The 26334-nt window shown below is 45.1% G+C and overlaps 1 protein-coding gene across 6 annotated transcripts in view; it reads right to left on the reverse strand.

The window, feature by feature from the left end:
* PDE4C (phosphodiesterase 4C) overlaps positions 1-26334 on the reverse strand; it is a 1504034-nt gene that overhangs the window by 25432 nt on the left and 1452268 nt on the right. For all 6 annotated transcript variants that reach the window (XM_069649259.1, XM_069649258.1, XM_069649260.1 and 3 more), the window contains one exon: positions 26209-26331. In XM_069649259.1, the coding sequence (XP_069505360.1) occupies positions 26209-26331 (123 nt within the window). The remainder of the gene's footprint in view (positions 1-26208; positions 26332-26334) is intronic.

The raw sequence follows: 26334 nt of genomic DNA on the forward strand, positions 1-26334 counted from the left end.
CGTTCGGGTTGCATGGTGCTCCGGCCACCTTTCAGAGGCTGATGGACGTCCTCTTACAGCCCCACGACCGATACGCTGCGGCCTACCTGGACGACATTGTGATATACAGCGCTTCATGGAAGGACCATCTAATCCATCTACGCAAGGTGGTCGGCACCCTGGCCCAGGCCGGACTCCACATCAACCCAGTGAAATCGGTACTAGGGACCCAGGAAACCAAGTACCTCGGCCATATAGTCGGTGGCGGCGTGATTCGACCACAGATGTCCAAGATCGAGGCTATTCAAGGGATCCCTGTACCAACTAACAGAAAACAAATTAGGGCCTTCTTGGGGTTTATAGGGTACTATAGACGTTTCATTCCCGGTTTTTCTTCCCTGGCTGCGCCACTGACCGAGGCGTTGAAAAACGGGGGTTCCCCAGACCTATCAACCAATCACGCAGCCATACTGGCCGTTGAGGGGCTGAAGCACTGTATATCTTCCCACCCGGTGTTGGTATGCCCGGACTTCCGGAAGCATTTTTTCCTGCAGACGGATGCCTCTGGCATGGGGTTGGGGGCCGTCCTGACGCAGGAAGTGGATGGGTTCCTGCGACCGATATGTTTTATCAGTCGGAAACTCCTTCCGCATGAGTTGGCATATTCCACTATCGAAAAGGAGTGTCTCGCCATTAAATGGGCGGTGGATTCATTGCGATACTACCTACTGGGGAGGAAGTTTACGTTATATACCGATCATGCACCGCTACAGTGGTTGGCGAGACACAAGGACACCAACCACCGAGTTCTACGATGGTTCCTGTCCCTCCAGCCCTTCGACTTCGTTACCTTGCATAGACCGGCCAGCTTTCAGCTGGTGGCGGATTACTTGTCCAGAAGTCCGATCCGGCCCGACCGGCCTGGATCTGTGGTGGGGGTATGTGAGGATGTGAGGCTGGAGCGGGACACACGGACAGGGAAGCCCGCTATGCCGCGGGTGGACACGAAGCTGGGGGCGGGCGCCGGGAAGGTCTCCCTGTTGACGGGAGAGCCGCGGGCGGACACGACGCTGGGGGCGGGCGCCGAGAAGGTCTCCCTGTTGACGGGAGAGCCTTCGCAACGCCCCGCGACAGTGTCGGCATTTCGGCCGCGGCGCCGCGGGTGCTCACAGCTGCAGCGCCGCGTGTACCCGCGAAGACCGGGTTCGCTGTCGCTGCGGCTGGGAGACCCGCGAACGGAGGACACTTCGGCGACCTCCGGCGGCGAGCGGGGGCGAGGCTCGGGAACAAGAGGGCCCGGCTTGTGCCGACCGCTCGGCGTCGGAGGTGCGCCAGACAGATGGGTAAGAACCCATAAAGGGGAAACAACCAGAACCCCCTCCTCACCTGATGCAGCACAAACAGCGAACAGCGGCATGGGGCCTCAGTCAGGACGGGCCTCCAGGAGGCAATCCTCGAGGCGGACACCATATTGGGGGGGCGGGGCCAACAAAGAGGGAGTGGCTGAAGGCAGGGAGGGGAAGCCAGAACTAGGCAGCCAGACCAAAGGAGGAGGTGGGGAGGAGGCAGCACTTTTTATAGAGGGTGGGTGTCTAGAGTCCCCACCAATCAAACAAGGGGGGAGGGAAGTTAGTCCCTATTGGTCCTTTTTCCCTCCAAACACTAGGTATAAAAGGGACTGGCCTAATGGTGTTTTTGTTGCTTTTTGCAGGGAGAAGGAGAGGAGAGTGAGAGCAACTGGTGGGCCTATCCGGGTCCGTGAGAGTAGGAGAAACTTAAAGACAAGAGGAATTACTGGGGCCTTTCCCTCACTGTGAAGTAACTGTGGGGTCAACCTGGAGTCCAACTACCATAAGACATTGTGTAATAAAGGTCTACCAATCTCCACTTGGGCTACTGTCCTGATTTCCACACATTGTTACCCAGACGGAAGGTATGCTTGGTCGCACAACTGCCGATTGCTCTAAAACTCTTGAAGATACCAATGTTGGCACACAAGTAGTACAAGACCTGGATACTGAAATGCAGGTCACACTTGACATGCAGCAAGATTACCCAACAGATGAATACCCTTTTCAGAACAGGGCAATGTCTACACCTTTAGAAATGTACATATGACCCCAATCTTCGAAGATTTAGTCCAGACTGGTTAAAAAAAAAGGTTGCAGTTGGATTCTCTGTAGTAACGCAGTGGTTAGTGCAGAGTATTCTAGAAGTAACTGTCTTTTTTGCTTAGCCTGTTGGCCATTTGCCGATAAAATGTTTTAGCACTTTTCAAAGCTATGGACTGGTTGTAGCTGCGGTTTTGCCAATTTTAAAAATGGAACAGAACAACATTCTAATGCATGAACATTCTAAGATACACATAGTTATATCTTGGGTAATTCTAAATGTGGCTATCGTTTCTGAGCTAATAAAAGCTGAAATGGAAGAGACAGAAAAAAACGTGGTATTCCAAGGAGACTACTTGATGCTATATTGTATCTCGCCAAGCACGGGATGCCTCTGCGTGGACCCCTCGCCAAGCACGGGATGCCTCTCCGTGGACACAGAACACGCAGGGTTGGGAAGTACGTCAATAAAGGACATTTTTTGAAGTTACTGAATGTACAAGTATGAATGTTTTAGCACAGCATATAGTTCATGGATAGCAAAATGAAACCCATTTGAGACATGACATTTAGAATTATTTAATGAGTGCACCATGCGCGTTATCCTCGAACAAGTTAAAAATGGCCACATTCTATAGTGTCATGTCTTTGGCCGAGGAACTTTTTATAGATATCAACTTGGTGACCTCTGCGCCCTAATTTGTTTACAATTCAATCCAGGTGTCGCATGAGTGTGGAAAAGTAAACAGAGACAGAGTCCCTCAAATCCGTGTGAAGATGAGAAAAGGTTTCCTCCACACAAACTCCATGCGCCACAGAGAGCTTAGTTAAGACTTGTAAATCAATTAACCATTTATCAAGGCTCACTTTGTGTGTTCGTGTAATCACAAAAGGGCCAACAATAAAGAACTCAAGAACACAAAACTAGAGCCTTGATAAATGGTCAATTGATTTACAAGTCCTTAACTAAGCTCTCTGTGGCGCATGGAGTTTGTGTGGTGGAAACCTTTCCTATAGTGTCATGGTTGACTCTCCAATAGATGTCAGCAGAGTTGATCAATTCTGTTTATCTCTTAGATATGTTACATCATCTGGTCATGCTGCTGAACATTTTGTAACTCCTTGGAGCAGGATCGGCAGACTTTTATAAACTATTGGCATCAACTTTAGAGTCCCTGGAACTAGATGTTTCTTTGATCCGTGGGCAGAGGTATGATGGTGCGAACACTGTCTGGATGTATTGCTGGACTTCAAGCGCTTGTGAAAGAAGTCTCACACAGAGCTATACACGTTTACTGTTGTGCGCACAATTTAAACCTTATGCTGATTGATGCTGCACACATGAATAAAAGGAAAGGTATGTTTTGGTACATTTGAGGTACAGTACACTTTCTTTCCAAGAAGTCTACCTCACATGAAAGTTCTGCGGGAAGAGCAACAGGCCCATCACCTACAAGAAACAGCCCTGACATTAACAACGCCAGAAGACACTAGTTGGACTAGTCGTAAAAGGGCAGTAGATACTGTGAAACAAAGCATTGTACCAATCAGCACAGCATTGCGCCGAATGTATGCAGGATGCATCCCAATCGCAAACGGAAAAGGATTTTGGGATGCACAATCGAAACCTTTGAGTTTAAATACTTAATATGTTTGACACAAAGTACTGTAAACTGTGCATGCACTGTCAACATATTTGCAAAGTTGTACACTTAGTAACTGCAGAACGCATGGTTGTGACATGCTGTAAGGAACTAGACAAGCTTCGGTCAGACGATATATTTGATCGGTTTGAAACAGATACCAGAAACACGGCTGAAGGGAGTGCGACAACAACACACTATGAAAAAAGGAAGAGGACTAGGAAAAGCTTTCATATGAAGCAGCTGATGAGAATCCTTTAGAGAGTGGGAGGCAGGCATTCAACGTAGAAACCTTCTATGTTCTTGTTGATACCTTTGTTGCTCAGATGACAGTGAAGTTTCAAGATTTTAGAAAATACTGTGCATACTTTCTCAGCACTGGATTCTAAACATTTTACTAGCTCAGATAATTGACGCATTGAAAGAGTTTGCTGCATTTTATGCAGGTGACGTCTCTGTTGCCCGACACTGTGGAAGAGTATTATTCTTTGTGCACTGTATGGGGAAATATTCTCTGACAACAAGCAGTTTACTAAAACGAGGTGTTGCCTCTCTTGATAGCCAATAATATGCAGGCTGTTTACCCAAACTGTTCTTATTTGTTCAGAATAGTTCTCACTTTGCCTATAAGTAGTGCCACCGCAGAATGAAGTTTTAGAAGGTTTAAATTGAACAAAAGTTACTTACGGTCAACAACGGGTGAAGATTGACTTTAAAATTTAGCCTTCCTAAGTATTAAAAGAGACCCGACTGACTCTGTGGACTATAATCAAGTAATTCAGACATTTGCTTCAATGAAACCCTGCAGAAAGGCTTTGTAGTGCAGATGCCCCTTAGGTTCTTTGCTGCGGCAGAGGACTTCATGGTCCTAATCTGTCACAGCAAACATCTTCAAGCACATTGGTCTTCCATAGCCTACCGCCTCATGGGGCACGTCATTCTTACCTTACATTTGAAGGAACAGTTTCATCCTCATTACCAGTATAGGTTTGTGTGTATTTATTGAGTCATTGTTATGCAACAAGCACTTGATATTCGGGATATTTATTTTCAGTTTAAATGTTTGGCCACATGTTGGCTTTTTGGTAATAAGACATTTTTACAAAATATATTGCACTGATGCACTCAGGGAATAAGTTGTTTGTTAATGTTTAGATTTATTTCAGGAGGAACCATATGTCTGTTGCTGGAGGAAAAAAAGGTTATTTTGGCTTGTTTGCGCCAGGCAAACAACCTTGTGTCAGAGAATCTAGGAAAATTCTGAAAATATGTTTCCACTGAAGTCTGTGGTTTTGTATTGTTTGGCCTTGTTACCAGCATTAACACAGTGTGGTATATTGCTTGCTTGTAAATGTTTATTGAATTGTTCTTTTTTGTCTTGCTGATGGACGGATCAGATTCAATCTCTAGATTTCATTGTCAAATTTAAAACCTAATTTTAATTGGACGTTCCCTCCATAGCAAATGTGTGGTGTGTGACTAATAGATGTGGCTTGCAGTGGAAGGTTTTATAAATGAAATTCTTTTTTTTTTGTGGTCTATGGTTTATTTAAACCTTTACAAAACAAACATTTTATCAAGATAGAAATACACATTCACAAAATAAAATAGTATTGAATGAGCTAAGCATCGTTCCAATCAACACACTACTAAACGAAAAGAAACACTTCAAATTAGTAAATCTGATTAGCCAGCATTACATACATTTATAAATGAAATATATTGGGTAAAAAACCCTTAACAGCTTTTCCTTGACTATTAAGTATAAACAATTCCTAGTTAGAACCATGAAATAAATTAAGGAAATTGTAGTGACCCCTGGCCCGACTCCTCTCTGACCCGCCCAGCACCACCAACCCCCCCCTCCCTTCCCCCCGCCCCAACGAGCACTTTGTCCCCTCTGCCCCTGGCATCCAAACCTGGTTCTACCGCTGTGCAGTACTTAGGGCAGAGGTAAACACTATATATACACACATTTCCCAATGAAAACAACCTGCCCCTTATCCAGTTCTCGGAAAGGCTAGGCCGATTTTTATGTGTAACGTTTTTTATATTATTCAGACATAACTGAGATAAAACGTCCTTATGGCACAAGGAAAGGATGCCTACAGCCTGGCAGGCACTTACTGATATAATTGCTCAGCACGATTACAACTGGTAGACAAGGAGACAATTTTGCATCAGGGGTAAATAGCTATTCTTTTTATTTTTTATGTGCTGCTTAAACAGTATATGTACACTGATCATAGTATCGTAATAAACAGTGTATGTAGATTAATCATGTGTATCATAATAAACAATGCGAGATGGGGCAGCATATTGTTTAGCTCTGACCCTGTTCGATCACTCCCTCGTCAGCATACTCTTGAGCACAAATGACATCTGTGGCCCTAGTCACTGGATGAGGGACCCAAAATTGCTGCCAGATGTGTTTTTTTGGTCAGGAATTACTCAGACTAATTAACAAGTGTATTATGCTCAATGAGGGTTAACAATTTATTTCTTTCATTTATTTTGCATGGGTTAGGCGCTTATTCAGCAAGTAAATACTGTTTCAAAGCACCCACAGGGCAAAAGGAAGGAACATGGTAATGAAACACATTGAAAACACAAAATTATTACATGAACTGGTAGGAAAAAGGGAAAAGGACACCTACTATGCCTTGCGAGCATTCAGAATGTGCAAGTGCAGCAAGGAAGAGGGCAGTGGGGGTAGGTGCTGGAGTGTCTGTGCTCGTGGGTGAGCCACAGATGAAGTACAAGGTATGGCAAGTGCTACATAACCTGAAGCCGTGTTGGGTGAACGTGCAAGCCTCCAGGATGGAGGGTGTGCTGAGGCAAGTGTTGAAGGAAGTCAGAAGTTGGGGAGATTGGGTGTGGGAGGTCAGGGGCCCCAAGGATGCATATGGGCCCACAACACCAATCACAGCAACTGTGAGATTAGCAGAGGAGAGAAGGAGGTAAAGAGGAAAGTTTGAGAAGCTTCTGGAATTTATGAAAGTCCTGCTCAAGACTCAAAGAAAGGGGGAGGCTGTTCCAGAGGAGGGAGCCAGCTGAAGAAAGCGATCAACCTCCTGCCCTCTGTTTAGCAAAACACTTTACACAAAGAGTTGGTGCCAGAGGAACATAAGAGTTCTAGAGGGAGAGAATTTAGTAAGATGAAGAAAGTGTGGTCCCTGGCCCCATACAGCCTTGTGGATGATGCAGAGGGATTTGATTTTAATCTGTGCAGTGACCGGGAGCCAGTGAAGAATTTTTAGGGCGTTAGAGATGCGTTCCCTGTGCTTAAGGCTAAGGATAATCTTGCTGCCCTATTCTGAATTAGCTGCAGGGGGTCGCAGAGTGGAAGAAGGTAGATTCAGGAGGAGGCTATTGCAATAGTCAAGCCTAGAGAGCACCAGGGCGCGGGTAACATTTAACATCTTGGAAAAGGGAGAATTCCTTTGAGAAGGAAGAGCTGAAAGTGAGTGTGAAGGAGAGAGATGAGTCGTAGAGGACTCCAAGGTTTCTGGCGTCAGAAGGAGCAGGGGGAGAGCCCATGGAGGAAAGCCAGCGCGAAGGGAAGAAGGACGGAACAGGGGTCCCAATGGGAAGGATCTCAGTTTTACTGGTACTGAGGCAGAGATTGTTTGAAGTGCACCAGGGCTGGCTGGCAGATAGGCAGTCAGGCATGATGGAAGGTGCAAGAGGGTCAGCAGGAAGTTGGAAAAAAAGTTGTGTGTCTGCATAATACTGGAAGCTTGGGAAGAAGGAGATGTTAAAGAGACACTGGGAGAGGATAGAACCCTGGGGGACCCACAGGTGGAAAAGGAAGTAGGAGAGGAGAAGTTGCCCAGGATGACTTGGAACGAGCGGTCAGATAGGAAAGAGGTCTGCCAGTACAGTGCCTGTTCCGAGATACCAAGGGTATCATGGAGACTTTGTATGAGGATGGAATGATTGACAGTGTCAAAGGCAGAGGAGAAATAAAGCAGAATGAGGGCAGCTGGGGAGGTGGAGTCCAGGGATGCAAGCAGTTCCCCACAGGTGTTCAGAAAAGCAGTTTCCGTGCCCTTGGACGCTCAAAATGAAGATTGATGGTCATGGAGACCATGAACAAGTTTAGTGTTCAGGTTGGGTTGTGGCAAGGACAACTTCTCCAGCAGTTTCCCCAGGAAGGGGGTGATGGAAATATGCCGGTAGTTGGCTGGACAGGTAGGGTCTGCTGAAGGTGTTTTCCAGGAGGTGCGCACAAGGGAGTACTTGAGGGATGAGGGGAAGATCCAGTGGGGAAAGAAGGGTTGCAGAAATCAGCGAGTGCTGGGGCAAGAGAGCCAATGTTGTCCCCTCAATGGGATGCGCTCAATGGTTTGATACAGGCAATGGTGGCCACATTTCCTCCCATTATATCCAGGATAAGAACATTAGTTTGGTGCAGGAAAGCAGGATAGCTGTTGAATTACAAAACTCTAGAACTGGTGCACTGTCAGTGCATTTGAAATTTGCGTGGGAGTCAAGATTACACAGACACAGGGTTGTTTGACAGCAGCGTTAACAATGGCAACTCCCCAAGGGGAATTGGGGGGAGTGGAGGGTATCAGTGAAGTGGTAGTGCCATAAGGGCATCATATGATATGCAGTATTGGCATGTGGGTAAATGACAATGTTGGGAGGGGAAAGTCTGTTGTGGGCGATTTCCCCGGACATTTGAATCCCTGAAGCATTATTCGCATCATATGAGCCCGAGTGTTATTTTGCTTTAAATTTGAGCATTTGGTAGGGTAATCCCCATCCATGGACTTTGGGTAATGCTTGCACTTGAGGGCTCTTTGATGGGCATGCGCAGTAGGACTTCTGAGACAGTGCTTTAAGATGCTCTCGAGTGCAGGCCACCCAGTAGCCATCCTTGTATCTGAATGATCCATACCGGCTGTCTCAAGGGAAACTTATTCTACAGCGGATGTACATACATAGGTGGTTGCTCGACACCCCTCACCTGAGGCGAGCCTTGGATTTCAGCAGAAGGAGCCCATTGACCCTCAAGAGGAGCATCCTGTGACTGTAAGGAACTAGAAATAGAGGACAGACCCAGACAGAGATGCAGAGAAAGGTCAAGCGAAGTGACATGTCCAGGATGGGGTCAGACCACAGGAGTAATATACGGGCATGTGAGTTGGAGGGCGGGTTGGGTTGGCTCGGGCAGTTGGGCATTATGGGACATGTTTGATGACTTGCAAGTCTACTAAAATGGGACCCAATTTGTCCATTCTTTATGAGGCTTCTTAGTTATTTCTTTTCTTACTTCAATGGTAGCAAAGTGAAATGTGGGCTAGCTGTAGCAAACAGTGGTAATAGTGCCTTGTCAGTCATTACCATGCTCTACTAGGATTTATACTGAAATGAAGGATCTCTTTAATTACAAAGCTAGAATGTAGCTCTGGGTGTACAAAAACATTTTGATCTAGGGATTAGGTCGGCAGGGCCCTTGCCAGACTAGATACTGAGAATAAAAGCTTAACCTAAATCTGAAATCAGAAAGGCAGCAGGACAGTGGAACAGAACATGTGTGAGGATCTTTAGTTTCTTTACTAGTAGCCTCCATCAGCAGGAGGTCAGTATAGCAAAGTATAGCTCTAGTGGACTCTGCACGTACGGACCAATACATTACAAACCATGATGGAGTTGCTGATAACTGATGCAAATCATGCTGAAATTAAAAAACCTTTATCTTGGAACGCTGCAGGGGAACATGAACTACCCTTTTAGGTACATAAGAAATGTGCCGACACTTTTGCAACTCTACCTCTTGAAGTAGTAAATGATGTAATCATAGTAATCATGGCTCCCTTTCTGTGGTAGCTTTCGCTAAGAAATGGAAAGTTTGCAACTATGTTCAGTTTTGTGGCCCATTTTCCCTGCTTAGAAGATTCAATTAATCGCAAAGTTTATTCAAAACATCTTAGCCTGACCCCAAATGACATCACCAGGATTCCAGTTGTTGGATGCCATGACATAGCCGTGGAACAGAAGTAAACAAAACAATGCATGGTTTGAAATTGAGTTTCGATAAGCAGGAGCTAAAACCAGCTCCTGGGTGTCAGCCATCCCTCTGTAGGCAGGAGCTACCGCAGGGGAACCAGCAGCTACCAGAGATGCTGCTTTAACCTTTGTGTGAATTTTGTATGAGCCATTGCGTTTAAATGTATATAAAATGTGTCCTAATTCTTCTTTAACATTCTCAAATACTCAGTTAATGTCAAATGTGCATGTTTGGAAGGTACCAGTTGGCACTAGAAGCCAAAGTAGCTCCTGGTAGCTGTTGGTTTCAAGCTAACCAGGCTCTACTGTACTTGAAGCAGCGCTAAATAGCTCCCAGCTCGCCTCAATTTAGCACCCTGCCATGATAACGCAACAAATGTATAACAAACATTACCTTCCAGTAATCGTCTTTCTAATGCTTGTATCTGATTAGATTCACATTCTTTTTGTTTAAGGACATTTTTTTAGTGCAGTAAAGACCCGAGGGCATCTTGGCGCTGGAGGTCCACTATCCACCAGAAGATACCAACAACTAGAAGGGCCACAGAAACCCCTAATACAGCGGCAGTGGCTTTGCATAGTCTGACATCTAGTAGTTTGTGCAGAGCATTACCTTATTTGTGAAAAGGACGTCAACGGGGCAATACTATCCCTACTGTGATGTGTATAGTACCAATGTATTCACACGTCAAGGTCTTCAAATTGTTATATTTTATTCGACCTGATGCATGAAGAGTATAGTGGAACTGTGAGTGTGTTGAAAAAGGTGACATGTTTTGCAACGTTTTTGTGATACCTTCAACTCCCATAGTTGTGAGGATGGTTAGGCGCATGTGAATCTAAGCAGATACAAGCATCGGAAAGATGATTACTGTAAGGTAAGGTTTGTCTTCTGAGACTGGAGGATGTGCTTAGAATCACATGCTTTGCATAGACTAGCAAGCTGAACCCGATGAAGGCGTTAGGTAGACTGAAGAAGAGAAACAAGCACATGTTTTAACACTGCTTGTCCCACCTGTGAATCACTCCTGATTTCTGTGTCAACACAATAATGATGAGTGAAAGGGTGAACTGAACTCCATGTAGCTACTTTACAGATAGCTTTTATTGCTGTGCTATGTGGAGTGTGCCCTAGGTGTAAATTGAAGTGTTTTGTTTGACAGGCTGTAACACTGTTGGATAGACCTAACAATTCACTTGTCGATGGTAGTCTTTGAGACAGTTTCCTTCTCTTCTGTCTGCTAGAGAAATGAAGAGCTGATCTGCCTTACTTAATGGTTTTGTACATGACCGCCCTACGTACATCCGCTGCGTGAAGAGCTCTTACTCCTGAGTTTTGAAAGAACGTGAGTAGTTCAATATATTAGTTTACATCAAATTTAGAAATGTATTTTGGAGAAAATCGTGAGTGTGTTCTTAAGACACCTAGTTTTTATTTACTGTTACAAAGGGCTCAGTTACAGACAAAGCTTGACGCTCGCCAATTCTACGAATAGAAGGGATGGCTATAAGAAAGGCCACCTTGTAAGCAAGGTCTTTAAGGCATGCTTTGGGCATTGGCTCAAAGGGAGGACTCATGAACTTGCTTAGTACCACATTTAAATGCCACCCTGGTAGTGGGTTAGAAACTGGAGAATGTAGTCGTTTTACTCCTTCCATGAATGCTTTGACAACTGGAATCTTTCACCAGAAAACTTTGTTCCGAGATGTAGTGTATGCAGATCGAGCCGCTAAATACATCTTAAATTAAGACCAGCCCAGTGTCCAGTAAATGTAACAGATACTACAAACTGAGATGGTGAACAATCAATTGGATTTATGTTAGAATGCCTACACCACAAGACAAATCTCTTCCACTTATTAAAGAAGCAATGTCTAGTCTTAGGCGTGCGTGCCTTCCTCAAAATATGTCTGGTAAATTGAGGTATCTGAATTCTACGACCTCATGAGCAAAGCCGCTAAGTTGGCTGTATGAGGTTGCAGGTGTAGGATTTGACCTAGACTCTGTGGCAACATGTTGAGTCGGAATTAACTTATTTGGTGGGCACAGTGACATGTTGAGAACGTAGCTTTGCGTGCCCAGATTGGTGCTACGCGAATCATGGTTAGAGGTTCCTGCTGAATTTTGTGGACCATCATCAAGAGTGTGGTCGGTTAAAAAAAAGTAGGCATAACCCTGACCTTGATCCATAGCGATTTCCTGTGAAGAATCCTACGGAGACCTTTCTGAAACCCTTCCTAAAGTCTCCTCCCAGGTGGCCAGGTGAAGGCAGACGCATCCTGATTCCACCTCTGGAGGCAATGTACTACGGGAGGATCACCTCAGAGGAGACAGGGCCCAGGGTGGTGAAGAGATTCTGTGGGATGAGACATTTTCCCTCAGATTCTTCTCAATGCGGCAAAAGAGGTCATGGCTCTGTCATTTTAATGTTGCTAAACCTCATTAGATCTAGGGTTGTGAACCCTAAAGTTATAAAATCAGAGCAAACTATACTGAAAGAAAGGTCCTTTTTAGTATCCCAAACTAAACATCTTCCTCAAGGCGCAATGGAAAGGAGCATGGAAATGTCTTTACTAAACCATGCCTCTATGTAATAGCTAATTTTCATAGCCCCTCTATTAAAAGCTTGAAGGCAATTAAATCTTTCCTTGCAAGTAATGCAGACGTGGAAAAACCAAATGTTGAAAGAAACTACAAGTACCAGAATCCTAGAGGGACAGAGATGAGGAAGAGGGATGCAGATGTAGCAGTCAGGCAATTAAGCCTAGTAGCCATTGCAGAAGTCAGGCAATCAAGGCCAATGGCCACACCAGAAGCCCATTACTGAACCTGGGAGGCATAAAAGACCCCCTTCGGAAGGAAGGAGTGGAAAGAACTGGAATGTGATCCGGAGTGCAGGCTGTAGCAGTAGAAGCAGACAAAAGTCACAAGGCTGGAAAACCACACAGAAGTTGGAGAACAAGAGGGAAGCCGGAATGTGGAAACGGCACATTTCACCTGCAAGTTCTGAGAGAGTCCTGTTCTCAAAAGGTCTGAAGTGCAGAGGCTGTGCAGCGGAAGACGTGCAGGAGAAACGGTTTCCCCGTGTGAGCCTAATTGCAGCGGTCGCTGAGCTGTTGACATGCAGGAGACTAAGGCAAGAAGCAAGAGGAAAGCAGTGCGTCTCGGGAGCAGAAGGAACTCCCAATATGAGTGGCCGGTCCGAAGACACCTGTTCAAGAGAAGGGTGTGGGTCCCCAGTGAGCCAGAAGCATTAGAAGCTGAAGTCAAGAAAGCCGTGCAACCCACAAAGCAAGTGTCTAAGAAGGCGCTGAGTGAAGCACAGCGCTCTAACACTTTGCATAAGCCTTTGCATCCAGCTCCTTGTTCACTTGCATACCGTTATATCCAAGTAGAAGTTGTTTGCGGCATTCACATTGCTATTAACAAAAGAAATGCAGCACTTGTGCCTATTGTGAAAGACCCAACATTCGCGTGAGAATCTAACGTTGCTGAAATCCGTGTGTTCCTAATTAAGAAGAGGGAACACTCTTTAAACCATTACCGAATACCTAATCTTGACAATACCTAAATTACAAGTTATAAAGTATGAAAATACATCAAAGAGCGTTCGAGTGTGCCCAATTGTGATTCCCAAAGGAAGTCATGGCTCTATCCTTTGCCGTTACATTGGAGTACAATTCTCTACTCATTTTTAAACCTTTAAATCTACTTTAGAGGAGTTGCTGTACCCAATTGTGTTTTCAAATGAAAGATTGTTCGTATACTGTATCTAGAAGTGACATTTTCAACTATTGAAAAAACAAGTATTACCCAAGCCAAGAGGCACCCCCTTTTTATAGTGAAATCAACCTTTGCAAGAGTTAACAAGCCATCCAACTGCATTGTGAAGTTAACACTCAAGTGGACTAAGATACAAGTGTGCTAGTATTACAGTAAGCTGAGAGAGTGGCACCAAGGCTTCTGGGTAATTATTTGGGCAGAAAACTGGCAGAAAGGAGTGAGTAAAGCTGGGTAAGGGGAACTAATTGCTTGTGAAGAACATTCTGAAGTAGACAAAACCTGTGGTACCAAAGACTATAGAAACCAGAGAGAAGTGAGTCTTATTGGCAGAACCAGGTTGTTATTGAGGCAGACAGACAGTAGAGGCAAGGAGGCTGCCCCTATCAGAAAGTTGGGGAAAGGAAAAAAGCCTTATCTACCTGAAGAGGGTTAAGAGTATCTTGCCGAAGCTTGTAAGTATTGAGCTCCGGTAGTAGTACTTAAACTGTGGTGGTATACTAAGTTGTCAGCAGGTGCAACATTGAAGTGGTCTGAACCAGTAACGTACTGTGGGAAAGAGGTGACCGATCTCATGGTACCAACAGTAGAAGTATGGTTGTTAAAGTGCAAGCAGCAGCACAAAGAAAACATCCTGATAAATATGCCAATGTAAAGTTGTAACTAAAGAAGTCTTTAAAAACTATGTACTATTGACATTGGGGAATATTACACCTTCTTTTGAACTGTGACAAACTGATAGAGACAATTTATCATTACCAGGATTACCATTGGTGCCATTTCTTTTCTTTCATCCAGGAACAAAGATTTGTTACCAGTGGATTTGTGTTTGATGAACTTTTTCTTCGACTTCGATATATCAAGAGCTGGTTCAAAACCTTTCTTTTGCTGAATATTTTGAGGTGACCGATTACTGGGGAAGGTACCTTACCAAGGACAGAAGGTCATTCAGATATTGTTTTAATATTGTTTATTATATTGTGTTGCCATATATATTTCTGTGTATGTTTGTTGTTTAGTGTAAGGGCCAGTTATCCCATGTTAGAGACGGTCCCTTTACTTTATAGACTAGGCAGGGAATTCCTCAGAGTTGGGGAAGCGATTCTTTGTTTTCATATATGTTCTTTAATAAAATGGCATATTTTGATAAACCCACAAGCAGTTCTCTGCCTTGCATTACCAACCCCTCACAGTTCCCCGGGGATCCCTTTAGCGGAAATCGGTATGCGTAATTTTGGCATTTTGCTTTTTTTGCTCTTGTAAAAAGATCTATGTCTGGTTGACCCATCCTAAAAAAAATGTACTTGAGAACATTCAAATGTAATTCCCATTTGTGTTCTAGGGACTGAGATCTGCTTAGGGTGTCTGCTAGGCAACTGTGTTCTCTAGGAAAGCATTGGGCCTGGAGATGAAGACGCCAGATATATATTTTCAGAGCTAGAACGGACTACCTTGAGGCATGCATTCAGTCATGTTTGTTGATATGAAACAAGGCTGTTAGGCAGTCTGTTATGAAAAATGTGTCTCCTTGATTTGTTGTTGGAAAGCATGAAGTGCTCTGTAAACTGGTAAAGGTTCCAGAATATTTATGTGTTGTTTTCCTAGTGGGAGAGACCATGTTTCCTGCTTTGCGAAGTGTAGGTAATGGGCTTCCCTCCCTGTTAGTGATGCATCCGTTGTGATCTTGAGGTGAGTTGGTGGGTTCACACATTGTTTTCCTTTTTGAAGAAAAATTTTGACAGCCATTTATAGCCAAAACCCGGGGGGCGAAACTTCCACTAGATCGTCCCTATTCCCCTCTGCTCGATACCACTGTGTCGCTAACCACTCTTGTACTCAACACATGTTTGGCCTGGCGTGTGCGCCATCATGCTGGGCAGATGCACAATGCTCGAATGTTATCTGGTGAACAGCAACATTACAGGGAATTTGTTTTAGGAGATTTTGTATCCTCTCATTGGAGAGGAAAACTAGAGTTATTTGTGTTCAGTATTTGTGTCCAGAACAGCTCCCAGAAATTGCTCATTCTGACTGGGTTTTAAGCTGGATTTCTTTTTGGTAATGGACAAGCCCAGTTTGTGTAGAAGGTTGATAGCCATTTGAGTTTTTTCAGCATAATTCTGGGTTCACCAGTCCAGATAAGGGTACACTGGGATACCGTCCCTTCCGAGGTATGCAATCTGAAAAGGGAGTACCTTTAATTGATAGTGACAAGGACCTAGTTTGAACCTTAGGTGCTTTCAATGTGCTGACAGCATTGAAATAAGGAAGTATACATCTTTCATATCAGTATCGCCATGAATTCCACTGTTTGACCAAGAGTTTGTACTTGCACCAAGGTGTAGCCTGACTGGCTAGATGCCTTGGGGAAGCTTTGGGAAAGAAACCCACAGTGGTTAGAAGCCGAAACCTGTTGGTTGGTAACATTTATTAGCAACCTGCCCTAGGTTTACAGAGTTTCATGCTCTTTTATGGCCGTTTCTAAGGCATCCTCCACTGCCTTGCCGAATAGGATATGATCCTCAATCTGCAGGTTTAGAAGGGTGGCTCGAGTCTCAGCTATGAAACCAGAACCTCTTAGCCAGGCATGTCTCTTGCCTAGGGTTGCTTCGGCTACAAGTGTGAGAGCTGTTTCAGCAACATCTAGTGTGTTTTTAGTCACCATTAACCAATTGATTACACTCTGCTAAAAGCCTCAACGTCTCTTGTGCACCGTTAGACAGCTCCTCCATGTGGTTCAACTACGCCCTATTAAAGCTAGCCATGCGTACAGGATTATGTATTCTTCTAGCTTGGTATGCTGTTGATGTAGCAACCTTTTTACTGTAAAAGTCACAGTAGGGATAGTATTACGGGAACACCATGCTGACATCATATTTGCGACTTAAAAAAGAAATAATTTGGTACTCTGCACCAACCACTATATGTCGGCCTATGCAAAGCATGTGATTCTAAGCAGATTGTCAAGCCTCTGAAAAACTGATAATACCTTATCATGGAGGTAGTACATAGCAAATAGTGGATCTTATGAGCAGGAACAATGTTGGTTTACACACAGTAAGTTCAAAGTGAATCATGCAAAGCTTTCATGTAGTGCAGTTGAAATTGGTGACTAGGAAGAGTATGGCACAAGGATATAGTGGTTGGTCCCATTCAAGTACATTTCTGGATGACTGGATGAGAAAGCATTTGATACTATGGGGTGCAAATTCCTCTGGACAGTGATGTAAAGGATAGAATTTCAGGTCTTTCTGACTAGACTTACGATGCTTCTATTCTGATCTATGGGCTGCAATGATGGAGAGCAAGCATTTGAGAGTTCCTGGTTGCACATTGGTACCGGTATGTCCTTTGCATGTTGCACTATTTTTTGAGCCCATTGCCCAGATGATATGTCATGAAAAGAATATTTTCCCTACTAATTAACTCAATGTAGAGACATGGGCCTTAAACTTCAGATTACATGGTTGTATTTTTTCCATTCCAGCCGGGACGGCCTTTAAACTAAGGTCACGTGCAGATCCATTTGGGCGAGTCAGAGCACTGGCTGAAGGTTGAAAAAAAAACACAGTATTGTTATCAATTGTTTGCACTATACTGGTAGTAGAGATGGGACAAATAGGAATTTAATTTTGCCAAAAGAGCAGAACTACATTTCTGAAAAGTAAGCAAAGACATCATGACCCTTTTAAGCATTGGGTATCAGTGCCTAGTACCATAATCTGCCTCACACATTTGAGGACAATAGGGCAATCCCAGTTCTTGCAATCCCTTTTCTCTCAAACAAATTGTCAGGTCAAGGCTGTAATCACTTTATCTGGAGGGTCATAAAACCTCACTGATGAATGATTGTGATGTGCTTTTTCCTTACAGAATTCATACATTTACAACTGTGCTGCTCAGATCAAATAATTTTTTAATTTCCCATAACCGATGCATTCATTATTTTTCTTTTTTGGGAATTGCATACAATGGAGCAAAGCAAGTCGGATGACATGAAACATTCAATAAAAATAAAACATCGACTATAACGGATCCAAGCATTCATGAACGTGGATATGCAGCTGTGTCACAAGATCCAATGGTTTGATGTGGCCACTTATTTGAGATTTAATATGGCATAGCCAGACATTTTGAGATAAATTGGAAGTTGCCTGGGATGGCAATTCCATGCACTCTGCAGAGAATGGCAGTACAGATGTAACGTACCCAAAACAAACCTTGCTAAGTACCTGCAGGTTTATGATTTAACTAGAATGATCATTCTTGCTTGGGGTAGATGCTCTTGGGGTGAACAACAATCTACAAATAGTAGTCATTTCAGTAATTGTGTTACTTGTAAATCAGTCAATTTAATTAGCTTTTATTCTATGGCATTGCCTGTAATTGATATTCTCTAAAGTCATGTTCGTAGGCTACAATCACAATAAGCTATATTTTGATTACAAACCACAGAAGCTGAGTCACTGGCATCAGCTGACAGATGCACACTTTTTTTAGTGTCCTATACACTGTTTTGTGTGCAGATTTGAACTTGCAATTTGATTTTCAGGCTAGGAGCCAGATTACCGGGTCAGGTAGTTTGTTTTCCTTATGCGTTTGTTAAATCTGTATTGCCCACAAGTCGCAGATTTGAGGCTATGGTCATTGTATCTGAACGTTAGACTTGGAATTCCTGTTTAGTTCTTTTTGTATAAACTGACTTAGCATAAAAAAAAATAACAGATGGTGGTACTCTCTCAGGCATAGTATTTCATTGCACAATATTTTTTATGGCAAAGTATTTTTGATGAGCATTACGTGTCCTGGTACAAGAGCAGCGTTTTCAGTGCATAAGAGCCACGATTTAAGAAAGATCACCATACCTGGGCAGTTATGGAGGGTGTAGTTTCTAATATTGAATTATTAAAACTAAGAAACATCTCAAGGTACTGTATTTTTAAATGAGCACCATCTCTGATGGGAATTAGTTATCCTGGGACCCCTATTGCTGTTGGGAATCCTTTTAAAAGGTGCATATTATTTGAGAAGGGATGCCCAGGATATATACCCCCAAAGCGCTTGGAAAAGGCCTGAAGATTGTATCAAGTGTTATACGTGAAACTTGCATGCATACAGATCTAGCTCAGCGAGTTAATTGTTTCTCTCAGACATCTATGTTTACCTGCAGGACACAGGATCCTTACCGGCCGAACTCAGTTTATCAATCTTAGCAGGATGAAGAACACCCATTACTACATAGCTAAGAAGTGTGCTAGATCATAGTAATACATGAAAATGCAATATATGTTTGCAGTGGCATTTTACAGAGAGCACCTCATTTAAAGCAAATACATTTAATAGAAGAACAAGTTACTTCTTACCTTGTAACGTTCTTTCGACGGGATGTTCCTCCGATGTATTCCTTATCTTAGATATCTCCTTCCAGCTCTGCTGGCCTCGGAAAATTTTTCTCTAGAGGGTGCTGCGCGTCGACGTCCTCCGAGTCGATGTCCCTCGACAGCCGCCGTATCAACGTCAACGTCATCCTGCCTATAAAGGCCGCGCGCAGCGTCCGTTGCTCAGTTCCGTTTTGTAGCCCACAATAATTCTTTCTGGACTAAACTAATCACCCTGAAGGAGCGTAAGCTGCAACAACAAGGGAAGTAGAACTGCGGGGATGGATGGCAGGGTCGATAAGGAATACGTCGGAGGAACATCCCGTCGAAAGAACGTTACAAGGTAAGAAGTAACTTGTTCTTCGAAGGGATTGTGTCCTCCGACGTATTTCTTATCTTAGATAGGCTCCCATAGCAGTATTCTATCATTGGAGGAGGGAGTACTGACTTCACGCTGTCTTCTATTGATGAATAGAGTGCAGTACAGCCCTTCCAAACCTAGTCTCCTGACTGGAGGAGGAATCCAAGTTGTAAAATCGTGTAAAGGTATGGATAGACGACCATGTAGCGGCCGCACAGATGTCTTTAACCGGCACACCTCTTGAGGGCCGATGAAGCTGCAATACCTCTGGTCGAATGAGCCCTAAGGTTTTGAGGGGGCTCCTTCCCTGCCAGTTTATAACATTCCAGAATGGCTAGAATGATCCATCTGGAAATGGTCTGCTTAGTTATTGGTAACCCCAGCTTGTGACCTGTGTAACCTACAAACAGCTGGTCTGCCTGTCTTATCCTGGCTAGTCTACTGATGTAAAAACTTAAAGCCCTTCTAGGGTCTAGCCTGTGTAACCTCTCTTCCTCTTTCCCCAGATGAGGAGGAGGATAGAAAGATGGTAGGGTAATCTTCTGAGTGATATGGAATTCAGAAACCACCTTTGGGAGGAAATTAGGCTTCACTTGCAGGACAACTTTGTCTTTGTGAAAGATTGTATGAGGGGGTTTACAAGAAAGAGCTTGTAATTCGCTCACCCTTCTAGCAGATGTAAGTGCTATTAATAAAACAGTTTTAAGGGTAAGGAATCTTAACGAACAAGAATGGAGTGGTTCGAAAGGTGAGCCCATCAGGAAAGTTAGGACTAAGTTTAAATCCCACAGGGGAACTTGGAATGGTCTTGGGGGATAAACATTGGTTAACCCCTTTAGAAACTGTATTACCAAGGGTAACTTGAAATAGGATGGTTCTTCCGCAGTGCGCTTAAAGATGGATAGCGCTGCGAGATAGCCCTTAATGGTGCCAACTTGAAGGCCTGAATTCGCCAAATATAGTAGGAAGGACAAAACCATTGGTGTACCACATGAAAAGGGGTCGATATTCTGTCCTCTACACCAGCTGCAAAATCTGTTCCAACGGCAGCGGTATAAAGACTTTGTTGCTGGCCTCCTTGCCGAAAGCAACACCTCCATAACATCATCAGGGAGGTCCCAATCCTTGTACCTCAGCCTTTCAGAAGCCAAGCGTGAAGGTTGAGGGTTTTAATGTCTGGATGGAGAACCTGACCTCCCTTCTGTGAGAGTAGGTTCTCTCTGGGTGGAAGTCGAATTGGAGGGCAGATGGACAAGTCTAGAAGGTCCGGGTACCACGTTCTCCTGGCCCAATCCGGGGCAATTAGGATCATGGTTCTCTGGAATCTTCTCAACCTCCTGATCATTTGAGGAATGACAGGGACCGGTGGGAATGCGTACAGAAGCGGAAATTCCCAGTCCACTATGAACGCGTCTCCCAGAGCTCCTCTCGGGGGAAATTCCCTTGAGCAGAACAGATCGCATTTCCTGTTGAGGCTGGTGGCGAACAGATCCACCTGAGGGGTTTCCCAAAGGGCGAAGATCTCTTGAAGGACTTCCTGAGCTAGCTCCCACTCGTGGGAGACTGTGCTCTGCCTGCTCAGAGCGTCCGCTGTCAAGTTTTTCTCCCCGGCTAAGTGAACTGCCGATAGAGAAATTCCTTCTTGGATTGCCCAAAACCAGAGCTGCATCGCCTCTCTGCACAGGGGTAGTGATCCTACGCCTCCTCTTTTGTTGAGGTAATGCATGGCCACCGTGTTGTCTGTCATTATCAGGACATTTTTCAGCGCAAGTCTGATGGCTCTCAGCTCTAACAGGTTGATATGTAGTCTGGACTCCGATGGAGACCAACGACCGCTGATGGTCAAGTCGTTGGCGTGGGCTCCCCACCCCATGAGTGAGGCATCCGTGACTACTGTTATCTCCGGCCAGGGTTTCCAAAATTGTTCTCCTTTCAGAATGTTCTCCTGACAGGCCCACCACTGAAGGTCTCGAGCCACCCTGTCGGGAACCTGAAGAAGATCTGTCATTCTCCCTGAGAATTGTGACCACTGAGTCCTCAGTGTCCACTGGAGGGATCTCATTCTCAGGCGAGCCTCTGGCACTAGGAAAATCAGGATGCCATGAGGCCTAGCAACCGCAAAAAGTCGAAGGCTGGGAGACGTTGGGCATCTTGGAACTTGGTAACCATCTGTAGAATATCTTGAGCCCTCACCTCTGGTGGCGAGGCTTTTCCCAGGGAAGTGTCCAGGATCGCTCCTATGAACTGGTGTCTCTGCGATGGTATCATTTGTGACTTCTTTAAATTGAGGGAGAAGCCCAGTTTGTGAAGGGAGTGGCACACGTGATTTAGCTGGATATGAGCTTGTTCCGAAGATACAGCTCTGATCAACCAATCGTCCAGGTAGGGGTAGACGTGAATCCCTTCCCTCCTTAGACTTGCCGCCACTACCGACATTAACTTGGTGAAGACTCTCGGGGCGGAGGTCAGCTCAAATGGCAGCACTCGAAATTGATAATGAGAGTTGCCAATTACGAACCTCAGGCATTTCCTGTGTTTGAGATGGATAGGCACATGGAAATAAGCGTCCTGAAGGTCCAGAGATACCAACCAGTCCTGGAACTGAAGGGCCTGGAGGATCTGAGAAAGAGTGACCATCTTGAATTTGTCTTTCCTGAGGAATTTGTTCAATTCTCGCAAGTCCAAGATGGGTCTCAGTCCTCCGTCTTTCTTTGGAATGAGAAAGTAAGGGGGGAGTACCAGCCCTTGTTCCTCTCCGCTACAGGTACCGGTTCTATGGCACCTTTCTCTAGCAGGTCCAAAATTTCCTGCAAGAGGAGCGGATCTGGAGCTTTCTGAGAGCTGATCCCCGGTGGATGACTGAGGTATGCGTAGGAAAGGCAGGCAGTAACCTTGGGCAACTGTTTCCAATGCCCAAGCATCTGACGTGATAGCCTGCCATTCCGCCAGATGTTGAGTCAACCTGCCTCCTACAGGTGTCCTGTGAGGGAAGTCCTCGGAGTGGTTTTCGGGCGGCTTATGCAGATGCCGATGGTAAAGAGGCACCTGCTGTTGCTGCGGCTTTTGAATATCTACCCCGTCCACCTCGGGTAGTTCTTCTTTGTCCCCTTTGAGCCGGTCGTCCTCTACCTCTTCCGAATGCGGAGTAGAAGCGAAAAGACTTGCCCCTCGCAGAGGTTCCTGTGGGACGAAAAGGTGTCTGACGGATTGCAGCGCCTAGGGATTTTGCTGCTGCTTTTGAAGTTTCTCTAAACTGTCATCTGCCTTTTTCCCGGAACAAAGAAGAGCCATCGAATGGCATGTTCAAGAGCCTGGCTTGCACATCTGGGGCAAAACCAGACTTTCTCAACCAAGCGAATCTCCTGGTTGTTGTACTTGCCGCCATTGCTCTGCTGATACCGTCAGCTGAATCAATGCCCGTCTGGAGGGATTCGCACATAGCGTCTTTACCGTCCTGTATGATATTCAGGAACGCCTCCCTTTCTTCTCCCTCCGGGATGCAGTCAGTCGCTGTAGAAGCACACTCCCAAAGTGTATGGCTGAATCTAGCAAGGGTGCAAGTAGCATTAACAGATTTTAACGCCATGCTACATGCCGAAAAAAACTTTCTTTGCCATAGCATCATATTTTTTATCGTCCCTGTCCTGTGGGACGGTAGGATAAGCCGTCTTGACATCAGTAGAAGATGCTGCCTGTACCACCAGACTTTCTGGGGATGGGTGTTTTGACAAAATCTCGGGGTCTGTAGAAGATACCCTGTATTTTGTAGACAGTTTTTTATTTACTGCCAGGACGACATCTGGGGTTTCCCAGTTCGTCATAATCTTCCTCTGAAGAGCTTCATGAAAAGGCACCACAGGATCCTCCTGTGGGCCTTTGTCAAGAATATCCGTGAGGTCATCTTGTTGGAAAGATTGTGAAGGTGCACACCACCCCATAAATTCTGTGATCCTGGCCATTAAGGCTCTATAGGGGGTTTCAGCATGCTCCCCCGGGTCTGGCCTAGCAAACTCCACCTGAGGGGAAGTGTCTAACCCACTTGCCTCATGTAAGGAATCATGAAGATCCTTTAACCTGCGTTCTTCAGAGGAAAATTCCTCTCTAATTGGGGTTACAGGTCCCTGCAACTCAAATGTGTCTTCCTGTTCAGACAATTCACCCTCTTCCATAATTGAGGACATAGTTCTCAATTGTTCTGAACTTATAAAGGGTGTAAACCCCATTTCCAAGGCAGAGGGTGCCGAACTTGTCATAATCGGCCTCGAAAACGTCGATGTCGTCGACGCCGACGAAGGCTTCGAGCGTGGCGTCGAAAACAAAGGTGGAGGCCTCGATGGCCTCGACAGAATTGGGATTCTGCTCGACAATCTCGACGCCATCGAGGATCTGGGGATAGTCACAGGGTGTGTCGTAACCGTGACTTTTCTTGGCATCGACGCCGGTGTCGAAGCTGACGTCGAGTCGACAGACCCGTGTGTCGAAGGTCCCTTCGACAACGGCGTCGAAGACACCGACCTCGGCGTCGACGGAACCTTCGTCGACGGCACCTTCGAGGAAGGTTTTGAGGTCATAGTCCTACTCGAGGGTTCGAGACGCGCTCGAGAGGTTTCCTTCGCCGGGTACTGCAACTCGCAGCGTTTTTGACCTTCGGGTCTTTCGACCAGAGCATCACTCTCCGCAGTCTTCGAGGGGGTCGAGGCCGCTTTCTCGAAGGTGATCATATTTTTGCGGATTTCCTCCCATTCAGCCCAGGAACTATGTTTCGTGGGGCAAGGGATTCTCTTTGGAGAAACAAAGGAAGAGGAAGACGGAGACGGGGATCTTCGACGTCTTCTCTTCGAGTGCTTCGATCTCGAGGAGTGATGGGACCCACTCCGAGACCTGGAGCGCGAATGGTGACGAGGAGACGAATGTCTCGACTTCGTCGAGGAAGATGAAGCTTTAAAAGTCTTACCTTTCTCCAGCTTCCCCCTACGCTCCTTCAGGGCCTTAGCTGTCATGGACATACAGTCCTCGCACTCCGAACAATGGTGTTCAGCTCCCAAACACCACAGACAAACTCTGTGAGGGTCAGTCAGCGACATTTTTCCCACAATCTCGGCATTTTTTGAAGCCGGATCGAGGAGTTGTCGGTTTCCGACGAAGATGCCATCGAGTACGGTATTGAATAACTCGAGGTAAATAGGATTAACCTGACAAAACTGAGCAACGGTATTCCGAGGCACTGAGTAAGCATGGAAAAAAAAGAACTGAGCAACAGACGCTGCGCGCGGCCTTTATAGGCAGGATGACGTCGACACGGCGGCTGTCGAGGGACATCGACTCGGAGGACGTCGACGCGCAGCGCCCTCTAGAGAAAAATTTTCCGAGGCCAGCAGAGCTGGAAGGAGATATCCAAGATAAGGAATACGTCGGAGGACACAATCCCATCGAAATGCAATATATACAGAACTGTGTGTGTGTTGGGTTTAAGTAGTGACACTATTACAGAAGCCAGCACGATTGGGGCGCAGTGGGAGATGTAATTGGGACATTACAAGATACTACATTGTACAACTGATTTTTTATGATTTGTAACAAGAGGGATGGAGTAAAGCGATTTTTAAATTGCGCAATTTCTTGGAGAAGACCCCCCAGGTTTACAGAGGCCACATCTGCGTAGAAGCAGGTCAATGCAGAGGATACATTGTGAAAGTACTAGCTCACTCATCAGCTACCCTTCAGAAAAGTCCATACAACCTTTGGCCTTTTAGGAAATACCAAAAATAGTCTTTATAATACCGTTTTTGTCTCTATTAGGGAGTGTGCCCCTCCCCCTTAAACCACGCTTGAAAGACTGCAATGCACAGGCAACTACACTACCTAATCGCCCCCCCACCCCCCGCGTTTGCTACTGGTCCCACCTGTGAACACCTACTGATAGGAGGGCACAACATCGGTCTTATCAAACACATCATTAGAATCTTTCATGTAAAACCATGCACTTCTGGATAAAAAGACATTATCAATGTTTTATTAGCGGGCCCATCCAATGCTCACTGCATGGAGAGCATCAATATAAAACATTACTTTCTCCACCTCTGTGCTACTCTACATAACTTGCTTTCACCACGTTAGTCATGAACTGTGCTGGGTCACAGAAGATTAAAACAGAACCCAAGCCTTTCCCCCTGCAATCCTTTGAATAATATTCATTTTCTTCAAGGCATGGTTATAGCTCAAACTAGAAGGCCTGCTGAACATAGAATCATGTTCCGGCTGTTTTCATCAATGAAATCACTGGTACCACAAGTGCCCAGGGCTATTGGTAAGAGGTTTCACAGCAGGCAAGCCACTTTGAACAGTCAGTGGAATCTGGGGGAGGCACATCGCAAGCCTTTCGAATTCCCTAGTGCCAATGTCTGTACTCAAAAACAGGATGATCATGGCAGCAGCTCACATATGAGCTGTTTATCACAGGACCGGTTCTACCTACTCTAGCGGTGTCACAAAGAAATTAAAAATGCCCTTAAATGGAGAACAACGTAGCTGCACTTGTCCAGATGTGGTGGGGAAAAGGGCATCGTTGTCACTGCTTTCCTTTAAAATGCGACTGTGGAAGGATGTAACTGAGGATTCCAAGGTTAATATTGGGGAGTATTCAAAGTATGTGAATCTATGAGAGATCCAATGCTAGAGAACCCAGGAAACATGTGTGGTTTGGATGTGGCCTTCAGTGTCAACCCATCTTTGTACCTGTAGTGTCTTCAGTGCCTTACACCATTGCCAGATATTTGATCATCTGAGTCTACATAACTTTTAGCGCCACTGGTCTCAAGAAATCTCCTGGATTCATTAGCTTCTACATGGTCTACAGTTTCTACATGGTCTACAGTTTACCTGTGCTGTCTATTGCAATACCTACTGACCCCACCTTACAGCATCTTTAATTACATACCTGTATTCTGTCCGAATAATTGTCTAGCAGCAGGACTCCTAAACTCGTGACCTTCTTAGTTTCCACCATGGTCTTCAGATCCGCCAGCAGATTCATGTGTTTGGACATGTCAGTTGCCAGCACCTG

Source organism: Ambystoma mexicanum, chromosome 1p, assembly GCF_040938575.1.
Source record: "Ambystoma mexicanum isolate Mex_15411 chromosome 1p, UKY_AmexF1_1, whole genome shotgun sequence".
NCBI lineage: Eukaryota > Metazoa > Chordata > Amphibia > Caudata > Ambystomatidae > Ambystoma > Ambystoma mexicanum.